The sequence below is a fragment of the Diabrotica virgifera genome, chromosome 8, assembly GCF_917563875.1.
Source record: "Diabrotica virgifera virgifera chromosome 8, PGI_DIABVI_V3a".
NCBI lineage: Eukaryota > Metazoa > Arthropoda > Insecta > Coleoptera > Chrysomelidae > Diabrotica > Diabrotica virgifera.
The window spans coordinates 47,069,570-47,087,027 of record NC_065450.1 but is presented as its reverse complement, the minus strand read 5'-3'; the positions used below and the strand labels follow the sequence as shown (position 1 = coordinate 47,087,027).

The following is a 17,458-nucleotide window of genomic DNA, read 5'->3' as shown; positions in this document are numbered from 1 at the left end:
TCTCTTTTACCCAACGAAGGTAATAGCTTAGAAAATTATATTTAATTTTTTCCCTGTTCTAGATGTTTTTTTAACATAAAAGGACATATTAATTTTTCTAAACATTTTAAAATATCTTTTTTCACTAATATTCTTTTGAAATTAGTGTTGAGGAATCCACCAATATCCCATAAATATTAATTTCTGCACTTATAAGATTTTACAATCATTTATCATCCAAATTAATATTTTCATTTTCATGTTCCCATATTTCGTGATATCAGACATCTATTCTCTGTCTTTCTGTGTTACTACTAGTCACAACACATGATGATATTACACACTTGCTTTATTTCAACTAGTTTCATTTGTGTTACGACACTGTTACTTCTTTTAGAAAAATATCAACTACAACCTATATGTACTTTGCTTTTTATTAAAATTTACTAGTTTAAAAAATTTATACTTATTTTTCCTGTCCTTATAAATATCCTTCATTTACCAATTTCTTAATTCGAAGCATGTATTCTTGTTTGCCTATTCTCTGCATTTTTTCCTAATCATTTCATTGAACTTCTTTTACTCACTTTATTTTGTTTTTTGCTTCCCTTTTATTCGTTAGGCCCATGATATTTCGCGTTATCCATACTTTCTTGTGATTTTTCCGTGAATGACAAAAAGGCAATAATAAAAGAACAGTATTGTTTTTCATCACCGATAAACTACTGATTAACTATTATTTTTTTTACAATTATAACAAATAACTAAATTTACTTATTTTTTGTATGTCTGTCAACGTTAATGTAAAAATATTATTTAGGTTCAAGATCAGGTTCCAGACGCTCAAGATCTGGCTCTGCAAAGTCTCGTTCAAGATCAGGTTCAAGGAGATCTAGATCAGGTTCAAGAAAATCGAGATCAGGTTCAAGAAAATCGAGATCAGGTTCAAGAAGATCAAGATCAGGTTCAAGAAGATCAAGATCAGGTTCAAGAAGTAGATCAAGATCGGGTTCTGCACGTTCTAGATCCGGATCAGCAAGATCTAAGTCTAGGTCTAGATCAAGATCCCGATCGGGCTCAGCTAGATCAAGATCCAGATCAGGTTCTGCTAGATCGAGATCTCGATCCGGTTCAGCTAGATCAAGGTCTGGATCACGTAGGTCCAGATCCGGTTCGGCTAGATCTAGATCAGGTTCAGCACGATCCAGATCAGGGTCAGCTCGATCTAGATCAGGATCTGCAAGGTCCCGGTCAGGTTCAAGGAAGTCTAGATCCGGTTCTCGTCGATCAAAATCAGGATCAAGGTCTAGATCAAGATCGGGATCGAGGAAGTCTAGGTCAGGTTCTAGAAGATCGAGATCGGGATCGAGAAGATCAAGGTCCGGTTCAAAGAGGTCGAGATCTAGATCTGGTTCAAGAAAATCTAGATCAGGTTCTGCGAAGTCAAGGTCTCGTTCTAAATCTAGATCACGTTCAAAATCAGGTTCACCGGCAAAATCAAGATCAAGGTCCAGGTCTGGATCGCGGTCAGGAAATGAAGGTAAGTAGACTTATATCGATAAGAGCTGTTTAGTACAGTCACTGAAGGTGGATATGAGCTATTATCTTCAATTTCGTAAAGCCTTCATTGATTTTCATTAAAATTGGTGAGTAGTTAGAAGATACCACAAGAAACAAAAGTGACATGGTGCCAACTTGCGCTTTTACCCGGCGGTGGATGCATCCCTCCTCGGTGGTGAAAATTATTTTATTAAAAATAACCCCATAAATCGATAGAGGGACAAATTCTAAGCAAAATTTGTTATATAGGTACATAAAGTTATTAAAATAAAAAATGAATAACCGTTTTCAATTTCGTTGCAAAACGATAATACAGCCGAACCATACTCTAGTCCAATCAGAGAGTGCAGCAAGCACCTCTACCGGTTTCGAAACTTATTAGTCTCTCATCAGGAGGCACATATGCTGCTCTCTCCGATCCAACCAAAACAAACCCCAGCGTGCAGTCCCGGATTGCAACGAACGAAATGGCATAGATGCCCTAGCGGCAACTGCTAGCAAAAAGACTAAGTTTTCACTCTAATGGCATATAAAACAACATAATGCTATTATACATCCCACCAGAATGAAAATCAATTTACAATTCACGTCCCATCTGCTCAGATGCGCTGAGCAGATGGGACGTGAATTGTAAATTGTAGAATTCCCTCATCTTCCTTAGTCTCAGCATCCGTATGGCTTGCAAATTGTAGAAGCCTCGGAGGTGTAACCAGAGAAGGTTCCCATTGTTTTCATTCTGGTGGGATGTAGAATAGCATTATGTTGTTTTATGTGCCATTAGAGTGAAAACTTAGTCTTTTTGCTAGCAGTTGCCGCTAGGGCATCTATGCCATTTCGTTCGTTGCAATCCGGGACTGCACGCTGGGGTTTGTTTTGGTTGGATCGGAGAGAGCAGCATATTATGTGCCTCCTGATGAGAGACAAATAAGTTTCGAAACCGTTAGAGGTGCTTGCTACACTCTCTGATTGGACTAGAATATGGTTCGGCTGTATTATCGTTTTGCAACGAAATTGAAAATGGCTATTCATTTTTGATTTACATTTACTCTGATTGGAGTACGAAGGGAACCATTCTCGTTGGATCTTCCTTAGTCTCAGCATCCGTATGGCTTGCAAATTGTAGAAGCCTCGGAGGTGTAACCAGAGAAATGTTTGTTTTCATTCTGGTGGGATGTAGAATAGCATTATGTTGTTTTATATGCCATTAGAGTGAAAACTTAGTCTTTTTATTAAAATAAATTAATACTTTTTGAATTATTAAAGATCAAAGATTTTAATTTTTCGTGAAAAAATGCTTGTTTTAAAGCGGTTTTTCATAAATAAATCAAAAACTACGTTTTTACAAAAAAGTTATTAATAAATTTGAAGATAATAAAAAATCGAAAAAGTTCCTTGCTTGAAAAATCTTTAAGCATTATTTCAAAGTGAGTAATAGATAATAATGTATATTTTTTCGGCGAATACTCAAATCTAAGTATTCAAGCTTAAACAACGGGAAAATGATGCATTTTATAACATATTCTTACTAAACTCTCGTCAAAGTAATCAAATGAGCTCCCGAAAAAGATGATAGCATTAAAATTTATGCTCCAAATTGTTTTCAAAATTTATGCTCCAAAAATTTTTCCAAAAATATGTTACTGTTTTTTTATAGAAAAACTTCGTCAATTTTTATGACATCAGGAAAATCTAAAATCATTTGAAAGGTAATTTCAAGTGCTATAAAATTGTATGAAATTACATACTTATTTTTTTTAAATGCAAGGTTAAAGGGTCCCTGTTACACGGTTCTCGCAGTGAATTTAGGTTTTAAACGTTTCTATCTGGGTTATTTTTTATCCTACAAAAATAATAAAAAAAGTAAAATATTTGTTAGAGAAAAAATTAAAATTTGCTTCTGTATCATTTTTACGCACATATATTTTATCGAGTATTTTTGGAGTTCTTAATGGAGATCATTACTTATGCTAAAATAAAGAAAGTCTTATAGGAATTACTATAAATTTTATTTTTTGTGGAAATGGCGTACCTATGTTTAATTTTTCCCTGTTTCCTAAAAAAATTGAAAGGTTTTTTTTATTTTCATCATATCTTGCCTAATTTTGATGCTATCAACTTCTTCTGAAGATATTTGATAGGTATTACTAAGAACACTTTGACAAGTGTTTAGTAAGTATATTTTATAAAATATATCGTTTTCCGTCAATTAAGCTTGAATACTTAGATTTGAGTATTCTCCGAAAAAAATATACATTCAATTACCTATAATTCACTTTGAATTAATACTAAAAGTTTTTTAAGTACGGAATTTCTTGGATTTTTTATTATCTTCAATTTTGAAAATGGTCTTTTTTTTGTAAAAACATAGTTTTTGAGTTATTTATGAAAAACCGGTTTAAAACATGCATCTTTTTTATGAAAAATTAAAATCTTTGATCTTTACTCTGAACTCAAAAAGTATTGATTTATTTTAATAACTTGATATACAAAATTTTGCTTAGAATTTGTCCCTCTCTCGATTTGTGGGACTATTTTTAATAAAATAATTTTCACCCCCGGAAAGAGGTGGCATTCACCCCCAGAGTACAAGCGCAAGTTAAAGTACCATGTCACTTTTGTTTCTTGAGGTATCTTCTAACTACTCACCAATTCTCATGACAATCGACAGAGGTACAACGAAATAGGAGGTGAAAACCTTCAGTGACTGCGCAATTCATTTAATACAATAATATAATCTTCACAGCGAGTAAACCAAACCGTAAGAGAGCAGTTTTATCTGACTCAGAAGATGAAGAGGCTCCACCTAATAAAACGAAAAAGGTAGTAGTTAGTGATGACGAAGATGAACCGACGGCTGCTGCAACGGAAGCACAACCAGAAGAAGCTCAAGCAGGACCAGCACCTCAACAGGAGGATTCTGATTCGGATGAAGGCATTGATGATAGAGGAAAGTGAGTATCTCTAAAAATAATAACAACTATTACTTGAGCCCATTAGAATCAAAACCTGCTAAATCCCAAATTTTTCGTTTTCCCTTTTTTTTACACATTTTCAAAGTTCAAGTATATATTAATCTATAGGCATAAGGTTTCAGCTCAAAACCTTCTAAATCCGATTTAAAATACCAGTGGAATCTTAAAGTGTTATGTCCATTTCCTTTATGAACAATAAAATACTTCCTTTTCTTGTATATTTTGCGTTTTCCTATCAAAATGGTTCAATGCCCACTTTTAGTGCATGAATTTTATTGTTCCTAAAAGCAGTTTAATGGGAGGAATTTGAACGATATTATGTGGGCTTAGGATCAAAATCTGCTAAATCCAAACTAAAAAGGTACAAATTTCTGAAGATGTAAAGGGCATGCCGAAAAATGACTCTATACCAAATTAGTGAACCATTTTATGACATTTATTGATGCCCCTTTCATTGAGACATGACGGATGCTTTTTGGAAAATTTATATTTTTAATGGTTTGTTAGTCTCCTGAAAAATTTCGAAACATGGATTTAACAGGTTTTCATTCTATAGGCCTCAAATAATAAAATAATAAAAACTATTGAGCAGACAACAGACATTAAATACTTACATTCAAATTATTTTCACATACATGAAGACCTTGAGAATGAACTAAAACGTCTTTAATATCCTTTCAACATGCATGTAACCACTTTATTAAACGCCGTTTCTTATCATTTGGTAATCTAATAAATATTTTATTGGGAATTTTAATGGTTGTACTTTAACATAATTGTACTAAACAACACTTATAATATTCACTTTTATTTTCCATAGTAAACACACATTCATAGTTCAATACTATATCTTCAAAAACTGCATCAAACCCCAAAGTAAACAAAATGGTAGGTATTCTTTGCGTCAAGATATAAGAAATTTGGCCTGGCGCTGGTGGGATGTCCCTACCGATTTAGTATCATAATAACAAACAACAAACTCTCCAGGAGCGGATTCGCTAAAATTAAGGGGAAAGGGACAAAATGCAAAATTTTGACGCCTGTCAAAATTTTCAATGTGTTTTGTAATCATTTTTTTCGAATCCTGAGAAAACTAATATGTAAGTATTTTTTAAAAATTTAAACGCAGAATGAAAAATTACTTTATTACAGAGGGCCGAAAGTCCCTTGGAATGAATTAAAAGTTTCTTTTGAATGAGATATTTGAAATTAAAAATCACACTAAATTTTCTCTTAGTTTTTCACCCCTGTAACTAATTAAAATAAACATTATAGAAGTTTTCAGGGACTTTCGGCCCTCGGTAATAACGTAACGGCTTAAAGCCGAAAGTTCGTACCCATCCCCTTAACAAAAAAAAATTCAAGTCTTCAAGTAGATATAATATTTTAATGGGATTGGAATAATAAATATAAATTTAAATATCATATCATTATATTTATTACGTATTTATATCTATGTAGTTATAGGTATATTATTATATACAATGAAATAAGAGAAATGAACAAATTAAAGAAATTAAGGAAATTAATGATAATAACAATAAAAGATTAAAAGAGTGGTAGCAAAAATCAGAATTAAAAAAGATAACATAATAAAAAATAACATAGAAAATAACATAGAAAAATAAAATTTGAAGTTTAGACGGAAAAAAATAAATACAAATTACAACTCTATGTCACTATCGCTGTCATCTTCACTAGAATCGTTATCTAATGTTATAATTATTGGTTTAATATGTGAGGTTAATGTTCTGTAATGATCTTCCGTTTTTATAACATGTGAAACACTTATTGGTTTAATATGTGAGGTTAATGTTCTGTAATGATCTTCCGTTTTTATAACATGTGAAACACAATTTTGCCACAGTGTTGGGGAAATCTTTTTTATTTCTTCTACAACATGTGGCACCGATTCGCTACTAAATTTGGGACAGCAGTTGTTTCGCCGTAAACTTTCCTTAAGTTGGCTCCAGATTAATTCAATGGGGTTGAAGACACAGTAGTAAGGAGGTAATCGCAATACATTATGACCATCACGTTTGGCTAATTCGTCTATAACAAATTTTTTCTCAAACACTTTTGTGTGAAGAACTTCCAACATTTCTTTTTTTGTATATGTTTCTTCAAAGTACAAATCATTGTCATACAAAAAATCAGATATCTTTTTTTTGTCGAACCTACACCGGGGATTTTTCTAATTTGTTCGCTGTGATACGTTGCGTTATCCATTACAATTACACTTTTTGGAGGCAAATTTGGCAACACCTTCTTTTCAAACCATTCCTTAAACAAGCTACTCGTCATATTTTCATGGTAGTCCAGCTTTGAATCTTGAATGTTTTTTGCCGATAGTAAAAAACTTTCCCCTCCAAGCCAGCCATTTTTGGATCCAATATTCAGAATAATTATTCGCTGACCTCTATTAATTGGATAATTGGGTGCACAATTAATAGAATCGTCTGTCCAACCTTTTTGAGCAGTATCGTGGGTATCGAACCATGTTTCATCTAGATAAAATATCGGTCTTCCTTCATCTCTAAATTTAGATATAGCATCCAAATATTCATTTCTCCATTTAATTAGACGAGGGGAATCCATTATTGATGATCGCTTATTAATTTTCTTGTATCGAAAACCAATGTGATTCAAAAATCTTGATAAAGTTGAAGGCGAATACGTAATGGAATAGTCTTTAACAAGTTGATCGTAGATCATACTAAGCGTTGGAACTAGGTTCTTTGAATAGAAATTGTAAATTGCTCTTCTAATTACCTCAGCGTCTTTTTCATGTACTGCTTTATATGTAGAAAAGTCACTCCGCTTTTTTACGAGGTTGAATTATATTCGTAACAATTTTCCACACTGTTGTATATGACATCCTTGTCAGTCGAGATGTTGTCTTGATGAGGAATTTACCGTCTTCTGGATTTGGATTATCTTCTTTCACAGTTTGATAAACATTCCTAATAATTTCTTTGGCATCATCAGATAAATGTACACGTGTTTTACACTTAGCACTAGCTTCACCAATTTCAGACATTTTACTTGAATATTCGCGATCTAACCTTCTATCTAAATGCAAGAAAATAACTGCCTGAATGTCAAACTTAAATATGTTTGCCCCCCTTTCATAATGTTCCATAATGTATGTTTTCTAGATAAATAAGTGATACTTAATTTTACCTAAATACCTATAAGCACGAGAATTATGTGTAAAGCTATAGAATAATAATTAGAGGTATATCTTATCTTTAACTAATACTCTTTCTAATGATTCTTTAATTTTTACTTTATCGTACTATATACGTAGTATATAGTATAATAGATATTACTTTATCGTACTATATTGGGACCGTGCAAGTTCGGCAAAGCGACCCCTATTTCTACGCTCTATACTAAAATTCGCACTTTTAATCATATTGGCCAATTATATTAGTCCTGGTTACTGGATAATTGTCAAGGCCATAGTCCAAAAAAATAATAAGAAGAAAAAATAAGATTCAGGTTATGGTATGAAAACGTCAACAATTGTATTAGTAAATAAAATTAGTTATTAAAATGCAGTACTGCAAGCAAAATAAAATTAATTAAATTTACCTTTATATAATAATTGCATATCATATCAATATTGTGGAGCAATATATAATTTTTCTGCTTCATTGACAGAAGGTATGAAATATACGTCAATTTGACAATTTCAATTGACAATATGAATTATTTAAGATAGTTGTAATATTTCTCCGCGACTCGCGCAGGGTCGTTTCTCGTTCCCCCTTCCAAGTACTTGCACACCGCGAATACGTAGTATAGTATAATAGATAAAGTTATAGGATCGTGCAAAAAAAAATTTTTCAGATTTCACTTTTTTTCGACGTTTTGAGTCCCCCTGAGTCTAAAAAGCAAATAAAAAAAAACATGTCGGAAGTATGTACGTACGTACGTACGTATGTACGTACGTATGTCGCCACCGCCCAGCAAAAACTACTGGACCGATTTTGATGAAATTCGGTATGAGTAAGTTTAAGAGAATTTTGTCGAGAAACTAAGCTTTTAAAAAAAATCTCTCAAAGGGGGGCCGAAATAGGGGGGTTATTTAGGGCCCATTTTTGCAAATTTTGACAGAAATAAATGAAATTCAACTCAAAGTAAGCTCATCGATAGGTAAATAAAAGTACGGAATTTGACATTTCCAAATTCAAAATAGCGGCCAACATGGCCGACCGCCCCCCCGACACATTTCCCTATCTATCTAAAAAGTTTTTGAAGATAAGTTTAATTTGAAAAAGTCGTTATATAGCCTAAAGATGGGGCTATAAGAAAGATGTTATCGTTTTTCAGAAAAAGTTACGGGTTGCCTATATTTAAGGGGTTAAATTTTGACATAAATTTGAACTAGATTTTCTCAAAAATGGCTCCAAGGAATTTTTTTATTTTTTGATATATTTTTGATATCCTATCAGTAAATTGAATGACATTAGTCATATATCTTAACTCCCCATAGGAGGGGAGTTATGAATTTTTTATAAAAAAATATTCGAGTGCCCGTAACTTCCTTCTTAATAGAAACTAAAATTTGAAATTTTGCAGACATATATGGTATTTTATTATCTATTATCACAATAAATTTTACCAAAAACATGGCTTCCGGTTGAACCAGAAATGAATAAAAAATCTTAATTTTTTTGATACGCCCTGTATATTTTAACACATTTTGAAAGAATGCAAAATTACCTTTCCAATGACATAAAATTTATTGCTGTAGCTCAAAAACTCGAAAAGTTACGGTAAATAGAAATTTTGCTATAATCTTATGTGTGTCCTCTCTCACGCGTTCATAGCAGAGCATTATTGTAGAGCAGTCAATGAGGGTATTTGGCTCCGAATTCCATCCTACTACATTGATGTACTTGATATTTTCACAGTAAGTAGGGAATAGCTCAAGAAACAAAATCTACCCTATATACTATGGCGCTTTTATCTTGGGGCGGTTCCCACTTCTTCAAGGGGGTGGAAAATTTGTTGGTCAAAATAAGCACGGAAGTGGCTGAAGAACCTATTTCTAAGCAAAAACTGGTCTATACTTTTTTTTGAGAACTCAATACTTTTTGAGTTATGCGTAGTTGAAAATTGGCCATTTTCATTGAAAAATGACACCTTTTCGGACGGATTTTTTGTGAATACCTTAAAAACTATGCATCGAACTAAAAACTCTATATAAAACATTTTTTAGATTATAAATAATAAAGAGATTCGTTCCTTCGTAAATGTTCTATTTATAATACAAAAAGAGATATGGTAGGTGAAAATAGTTTGTTCTTTGGTGCATGCTCAAATTGGTGTATTCAACTTGAAATAACAGAGGAACGGTAGGTTTTAGGTGTATAATGCTACCAACACCTTTTGTAGTGTTTGAAAAGGCCTTTAAAACGAGCACCGTTAAATGTCGGTTACTTACAAACTAAGCGAGATATGGCGCAAAAAATATAATGCCTAATGTACTTTAAGGAAAAATGAAAAGTATATATATTTAACTCCCCATCCACCATAATTTAAATGCATTGTTTTTCTTCTCAATACCTTTTAATATAGTGTTATTTCTACTTTCAAAAAGTTAAACGGGTTTAAAATGAATGGTTTTTTTAAAAAATGTGATCAAATTATAGAATGAATTTTTAAATTTTCTTAAAAATCTTCCTTTTTCTCCATGTAATTCGAAAATAAAAATATTTCACCCCTGAGAAGTGGTGGGAACTTCCCCCATGATAAAAGCGCCATAGTATATAGGATAGACTTTGAATTAGGAGATTGGGCTACTCCCAAAATTTCATTAAAATCCATGCAGTAGGATAGAATTTGGAGATAATATCTTGTTCTTAATCTCGCGCATTGACTGGCGTAATCGAAATAGAATGAAATGCAAATATTGTAAACTATTAATTTCTCAGAAAAATGAACTAATTTGAAATGAAAGTATGACTATAATATTCTATTGATTTATGCAATAATCTACACATCTATAGTGTGTCCCCGAAATATGGCATCGAACATTTTCTCAAATGCAGGAATTAATGATGCGTAGAACCATAAAATACTTTTAAGTACAGTAGGTGTTTCTAAAATATCAAAATAACGAGTAACTTTGTTATTTTTATAGAATGCCAATATCTAGTACCATAACGATAATAGATCGGCACGATAAAGTTCTCGGGCGGCCCTTCCGTCCAGCGTTTTTTATTTAAAGATAGAAAGCTGCATTATCGGAAGTCTATTTTGTTTAAAGTGAAAACGATATAAAACACATTATAATCTAACTCCATAAAATTCACGTAATGAGCGCATTGGACATAAAAATTGTTTGTGATCGTTTGTAATTGATTCCAAGCAAGTTAATTTCAGATGAGTAAACGAATTCGTCTACAGCAAACAAAATTTTTAATACATTGTCTAGAAATTTTAATTTTAATAATTTATTTGCATTGGTAGGTAACGAGTCAGTTCTGTAAATAATATAAAGTACGGCCCTAGTAGCTGTTCCAAAACTATTAAAGATAATTGAGGGATTAGTAACGTCAACTATTTATTATGATACTAAATCGGTAGGGACATCCCACCAGCGTCAGGTCAAATTTCTTATATCGTGACGCAAAGAATATATACTTTATACCTACAGTACAACCTAGTTTAAATTTTAACCATTATTTTAACCCTCATAACGTTTTTCAGTGCTTTAAATCAAGTTAAGAAAATCTCGGTTAGCTAACCACTTTTTCTTCTGTTGGCAGCAGTAACTGTACGTGCGCATGTGCAATTCGAGAAATAATGATCAATTTGACAGAAAAATAAATAAAAGACAATTTCATAACCAAATTAAAAAAATGATTAATGCAATGCAATATCAAGTTCGGAATCTTTGTTTAGTTCATAACGTCTACCTCGGTTTCATAACAGAAGAGAATTAGAATTACTGGGAGGATTTAGACTTTTTTTCCGATTTGTTTGTCAAAGACCACTATCTTATCACTATTTGAACAGATGGACCAGGAAATAAGAAGTCAGACTCTTTGGTAAATAATTAAGTATTTTGCTGTGTAGACAAATATAAAATAATCTATTTAAAATATTACTAGGAATCATGCATTAAATCCTGTTACAGTAAGTGTAAACATAGGTACCTGTTACAGTTATATTTAAATATATTTCCTTATAATTCCTTAATTCCTTCCTATATAATAACGATAATAATTTATAATTTCAATAATAATAATTTCCTTATAATAATAAGAAGGTATAATATTAGAATACTTCCCGCGATGAAAGAAAATAACATAACCCAACTAATCCCTTCTGTCAGGCAGGTACTCAAAAAAATAAACATGATGCATTCACTGCACCAATGCGCAAGCGTAACCGCAAAATTCGGAGTTAAACCATCTAACGAGGATCGGTTAAAATCGTGGTTAACTTAAACGAGTTGCAGCTCTAACCTAGTACTGAAAAACTGATTAAACGTAAATATTTCGGTGACCAAAAAATAAATAGGTTAATCCAGCACTGAAAAACCGGCCCTTAGTTATTATGAGTTTTTGAGGCGTAAAATTTTCGAAATCCTATTCTTAAACTAAGCTGAACATTATTATGCAATAAAACAAAAATGTGTAAGTTACCTATTGAGGCGTTCCATACATAAAACTGATTCTGTATATTATTATATCTGTGGCTTGGTTCTAAAAGGGCCAATGTCAAATTTTTGTTTTTTTTTGTACACTTTCTTTTGAATTTAATATTGCCCAAACAAAATGCAAAAAATTGACACTGGCCCTTTTAGCATTAAGCAACATTATGTGACTTAGTGTTAAAATAGCCAATTTCAATTTTTTGCATTTTGTTTGGTCAATATTAAATTCAAAAGACAGCTGTACAAAAAAAAAACAAAAATTTGACATTGGCCCTTTTAGAACCAATCCACAGATATGTAGGTTTTCTTTAAAGATGATCGTAATAAAAGTCCGTTTGATGTTTAACAGTTTTAATTAATAAAATAGATAACTAAATTACTGATATTATTAAATTGACGAAATTTAAAAGTGTAAAAGTGTAATTGCGACCAAAATCTTACGTGTTCATATTCTTACAAAAATGAAATGTATTTATAGATAATTTGCGTCTAATCAATATAATACCCGTCTTAATTCGTCTTTTTCTAAGTATTATACCTAAGAAACGCGTCTGTGGTCGCTGTGATGTTATAATCGACTGACTATACAACCAAAACAGCCTCCTGTCTTCCCCTCTTTATGCTTAAAATCCGAAACTATTAAAATTCTATTGCAATAAATTTCGATCCCTATTAGTAATAAAATTTGGTTCACAGTGGCGAATGTTATTCTTAAATATAAAGTTAAAAGTAGTCCGCTACCGTCGTAATCCCCAATTAGTTCCACCCATCTGTGCCAACGTAGGTCCATATGTGTGAAACTCTTATCCCGTTTTCGTACTAATAATTAAGAAAAATGATATACAGGAGAATTGAAAATATAAGGTAAACTATTTACAATCCTACAGATATATTATTAGAGACACAAATTTATAAAGACACAGGCCACTAACGCATCCGTACGCATTTAATATTTTATTATTATGCATAGTTCTACAGCTGGATTTAGTTCGCTTCGGGATACACCACAGGCGGCTGTAAAGACGCTGAAAAGCAGAAACCTTGGTCAGCCGATGGTGGTGGCTCCGAATCGAATTTAATCTAAAACCGTTTTTCCTTAGATATTATTAATTTAATATTGTTTTATTACAGCTCACAGGATGATAATCATGGCATGTCAGATTTTGATATTATGCTTCAAAGGAAACGTGAAGAAGGCACCAAGCGACGTAAAAGGAAAGACATTGATATTATAAACGATAATGATGATATCATTGCTGGTCTTTTGGGTGACATGAGACAAGCAGCAGAGGTAATGTAATGCTTAAATGTTTTATGGCATATTGTTGGTGATCGTTCCATTGAGTTTGCACCTCTTAATTATGGCGTCTAAAGTTATGTTAAAGAGCGTAGTTGACAGCCCATCTCCTAGTCTTATTATCTTTCTAGGTACATCTATATTCCTCATGTCGTTTACTACTTCTGGTCTCTTAATGCTGTCAAATGTTTGCTTGAAGTCAATAGAAAAGATACGCAGCCACATGTCATATTCATAGAATCTCTCGATAGTCTGAGTCACTATGTATATGGCAGCTACAGTAGATCTTCCTTTCCTAAAACCATTGTAATATTCCCCTATTTTGATATCGGTATGCTCCATCAGTCGTTTATTTATCATTGTGGTCAAGATCTTATAAACCACATTTAGAATAGTAATACCTCTGTAGTTTTCACAAACTTTTGGGTTTCCCTTTTTTAAATATCTGAACAATTAACCCTTTTTCCCATTCTGTAGGCATTGATTCTTTTATCCAAATCTGTTTTATCAGGTTAAATGCTCTTTGCTATAAGGCTGTCCCTCCACGTTTAATCAGCTCATTAACTAGACAATATGTTCTCCTTTATTTAGTTTAAGTTGACGTATCACTTCGTTAAATTCCTCTACCGTCGATATGTTTTGTTCAAGCTTTTCTCCTTTTGTTATTTCCAAAACTTCATCCTCTTTTGCTTCATTTGCTTGTATGTTTTTTTTTTGGGTTAAGAGATTTTTGAAATATTTTCGCCACTCTTTATTTTCTTCTGTTGCAATATTTAATTAATGTTTTGCTTGTTAATATATTTATACAGTTTGCCGTTGTTTTTTGTGTATTTTTCCAGTGCATCCATGGTTTTTCAATCCACCTCACCTTTTTGTGTTTTATTAGTTTTGTGGTGTCTCCTCTAATTTTATGGTATATTCTGTAATCATTTGTGACTCCCGTTCTTAACCATTAGAGCCTTGCTGATTTTTTCTTCTTTAATATTTCTTCGCATTCATTGTCGAACCAGTCATTCCTTTTCTCTACATATTTTCTTCCTAGCACTGTATTTGCTATGATTTCTATACTTTTCTTATATTTTCTCAGTCTTTTTCAATGTTCTCATTTTCTATATTTTCCAATACTTGTTTTTAAATTCCTTGTTGATATTGTCGTGTCTTTGTTTTTTAATTCAATGTCCAGTTTAGTTACATATTTTCTTACTTAATTACTTATTTTTTTAGGAGGACAGGAAACTTAACGAAAAGTTCAAACCTGCCACGAAAAAAACAGCCATGCTTGCCAAAGTCATGTCACAGTTAAAAAAACACGATCTACAACTGGCCTTCATAGAACATAATGTATTAAACGTTTTAACAGATTGGTTGGCACCGATGCCAGATAGATCCTTACCTTCTTTGCAGCTTAGAGAAGCCATATTAAAACTTTTAGCTGATGTAAGTATAAAGCAAATTTTTCTTCAATCATTAAAACTGCTAATAGTGGAGTCACTGAAGGTTTCCACCTCCGATTTCGTTGAATCTCATCGATTTTCATGAAAATTGGTGAGCAGTTAGAGGATATCTCAAGGAACAAAGGTGACATGATGCCAACTTGCGCTTTTACCCTGGGGGTGGATGCCACCCCTTTACGTGGGTGAAATTTTTTTTGTTAAAAATAATACCACAAATCGATAAAGGGACAAATTCTAAGCAAAATTTGTTATATAAAATTATTAACGTAAATCAATACTTCTTGAGTTATTAATGATCAAAGATTTTATTTTTTCGTAAAAACAATGCATGTTTTAAAGCTGTTTTTCACGTATAACTCAAAAACTATGAGCTTTTACAAACAATTTATTATTTCCATAATTGAAAGTTATTTATGAAAAATCGGTTAAAAACATGCATTTGTCTCACGAAAAATTAAAATCTTTGATCTTTAATAACTCAAAAAGTTTTTATTTTATTAATTTTATATAACGAATTTTGCTTAGAATTTGTCCCCCTATCTAATTATGGGGTTATTTTTATAAAATAATTTTCACCCCCGAGAAGGGGTGGCATCCACCCCCAGGGTAAAACCGCACGTTGGCACTATGTCACCTTTGTTCCTTGAGATATCCTCTAACCACTCACCAATTTTGATAAAAATCGATGGAGCTTCAACGAAATCGGAGGTAATAGCTCATATCCACCTCCAGTGACTGCACTAGAACAACTTTGTTTTTTGCTGATGACCGAGTAATTCTTGCCAACGATGAACACAATATGGATTATATGCCAAGAAAGTTACAGATCGAATATGAAAAATGGGGCCTATGTATGAACATGGAGAAAACGGAATATTTGAGAATAGGATAGGAAACCGAAGATCCGAAATTAGAGTTAAGAAGTATAAGAAAATGTAAGGAATACAGATATACAGGGTGGTGAATCGTCAAACGGGCCATAGGAAACTCAATGGGAAATTCTAAACTGTTGAATTCCTGCTTCCCTAAATATTTTACATCAAAAGTCATGGGTAACTATTTGTAGAGGACTGAAATCTGTATCGAACACAAATGTTAAAATTGTCCTACCAATCAAACATACTCCAAAATTTTGCAAAAATCTAATACATTTTTCAGACCACCCCTAAAAAATCTTTACCCGTGCGTCATCATTTAAAGCAAACGAAATAAGTCAATGATAAGTCGGAAATTGAAATTTACTAAACGCAACAGCAAGTGACAGTAAGTGACTTGCTGTTGCGTTTAGTAAATTTCAATTTCCGACTTATCATCGACTTATTTCGTATGCTTTAAATGATGACGCACGGGTAAAGATTCCTGGACTCAACTGTATTGCAAGAATATATGACATAATGTTGCGTTTGTGCATATTGACGTTTCTGATATTTGACAATTATTTGAATTGCCAAAATATTATTTATTTTGTGATTTATTGTTTAAAAAACAAAGTTGATTCAAAAATGTACTCAGTTGAGGAGAAATTAGAAATAATAAAACTGCTATATTTAGGCAATAGTGCGCGAACTGTCAGTTCTTTATTTAGTGTAAAATATCTCAATAGACCAATTCCAAGTCATTCAACAATTCAAAGGATTTTACAAAATTTTGAAAATACTGGAATCCTGATTTCTAAGTGTACGTGTATAAACAATATTGCTGAGGTACCAAGAAATTTAGAAAATCAAAATGAAATAAATGTATTAACAGCGGTAGTAGAAAATCCTAAAATAAGTTCTCGGACCATTGCAGACCAGTTTAATATTCATAATTCCACGGCCTTAAAAATTTTGAAAAAGAATAAATTCCGTTCTTATAAATTTCAACGTCATCAAGAACTAAGACAAGGAGATGCTGAGAGACGAGGGAAATTTTGTTTTGAATTTTTAGAGAAGGCTAATGCCGACAGACAATTTTTAAAAAACATTTTGTTTAGTGATGTACATTTACAGTAAATAATGAACCAAATGTTCAAAATTATAGGATTTGGTCGACAAGAAAGCCTGATAACATTATTGAAAGCCATACCCAATACCGTCGAAAAATAAATGTCTGGTTGGGAATATTTAGACACAATATTATTGGACCATTTTTCTACGAGGACCTTATACCATTTTTTACTGTTTATATTACTGAATAGGGAATTGAATAACCTTTCAAATGAGCTAGCACTCGACCCCTATTCCCATTTAAAAAAATAGTCGATTACGTCATCACGCCCAAATGGATGACGTCACTTGTACGATATATATGTCAAAAAACCATCATTTAAAAATCGAATAACTTTTGTATTTTACATTTTTTTCTAATTCTGTAAATAAAGCAGTTTACAAGGGGCTCTAAATATAGTGGATAACCCTGTACATTCACTGGGGCCGACCGACCGGCTCTGTCCAGTCATACAGCTGACCGACTATAATAACTTTTATTTATATTTAATTTAGAATGTGTGTACTGATTTTCAGCCTTAGTAAATGGATTT

General features: G+C 32.4%; 1 protein-coding gene across 2 annotated transcripts in view; it reads left to right on the top strand.

The window, feature by feature from the left end:
- Window positions 1-17,458, top strand: part of LOC114342299 (protein IWS1 homolog) — a 65,007-nt gene that overhangs the window by 9,457 nt on the left and 38,092 nt on the right. For both annotated transcript variants that reach the window (XM_050658705.1, XM_050658704.1), the window contains 4 exons: window positions 800-1,519; window positions 4,283-4,490; window positions 13,318-13,477; window positions 14,708-14,920. In XM_050658705.1, the coding sequence (XP_050514662.1) occupies window positions 800-1,519; window positions 4,283-4,490; window positions 13,318-13,477; window positions 14,708-14,920 (1,301 nt within the window). The remainder of the gene's footprint in view (window positions 1-799; window positions 1,520-4,282; window positions 4,491-13,317; window positions 13,478-14,707; window positions 14,921-17,458) is intronic.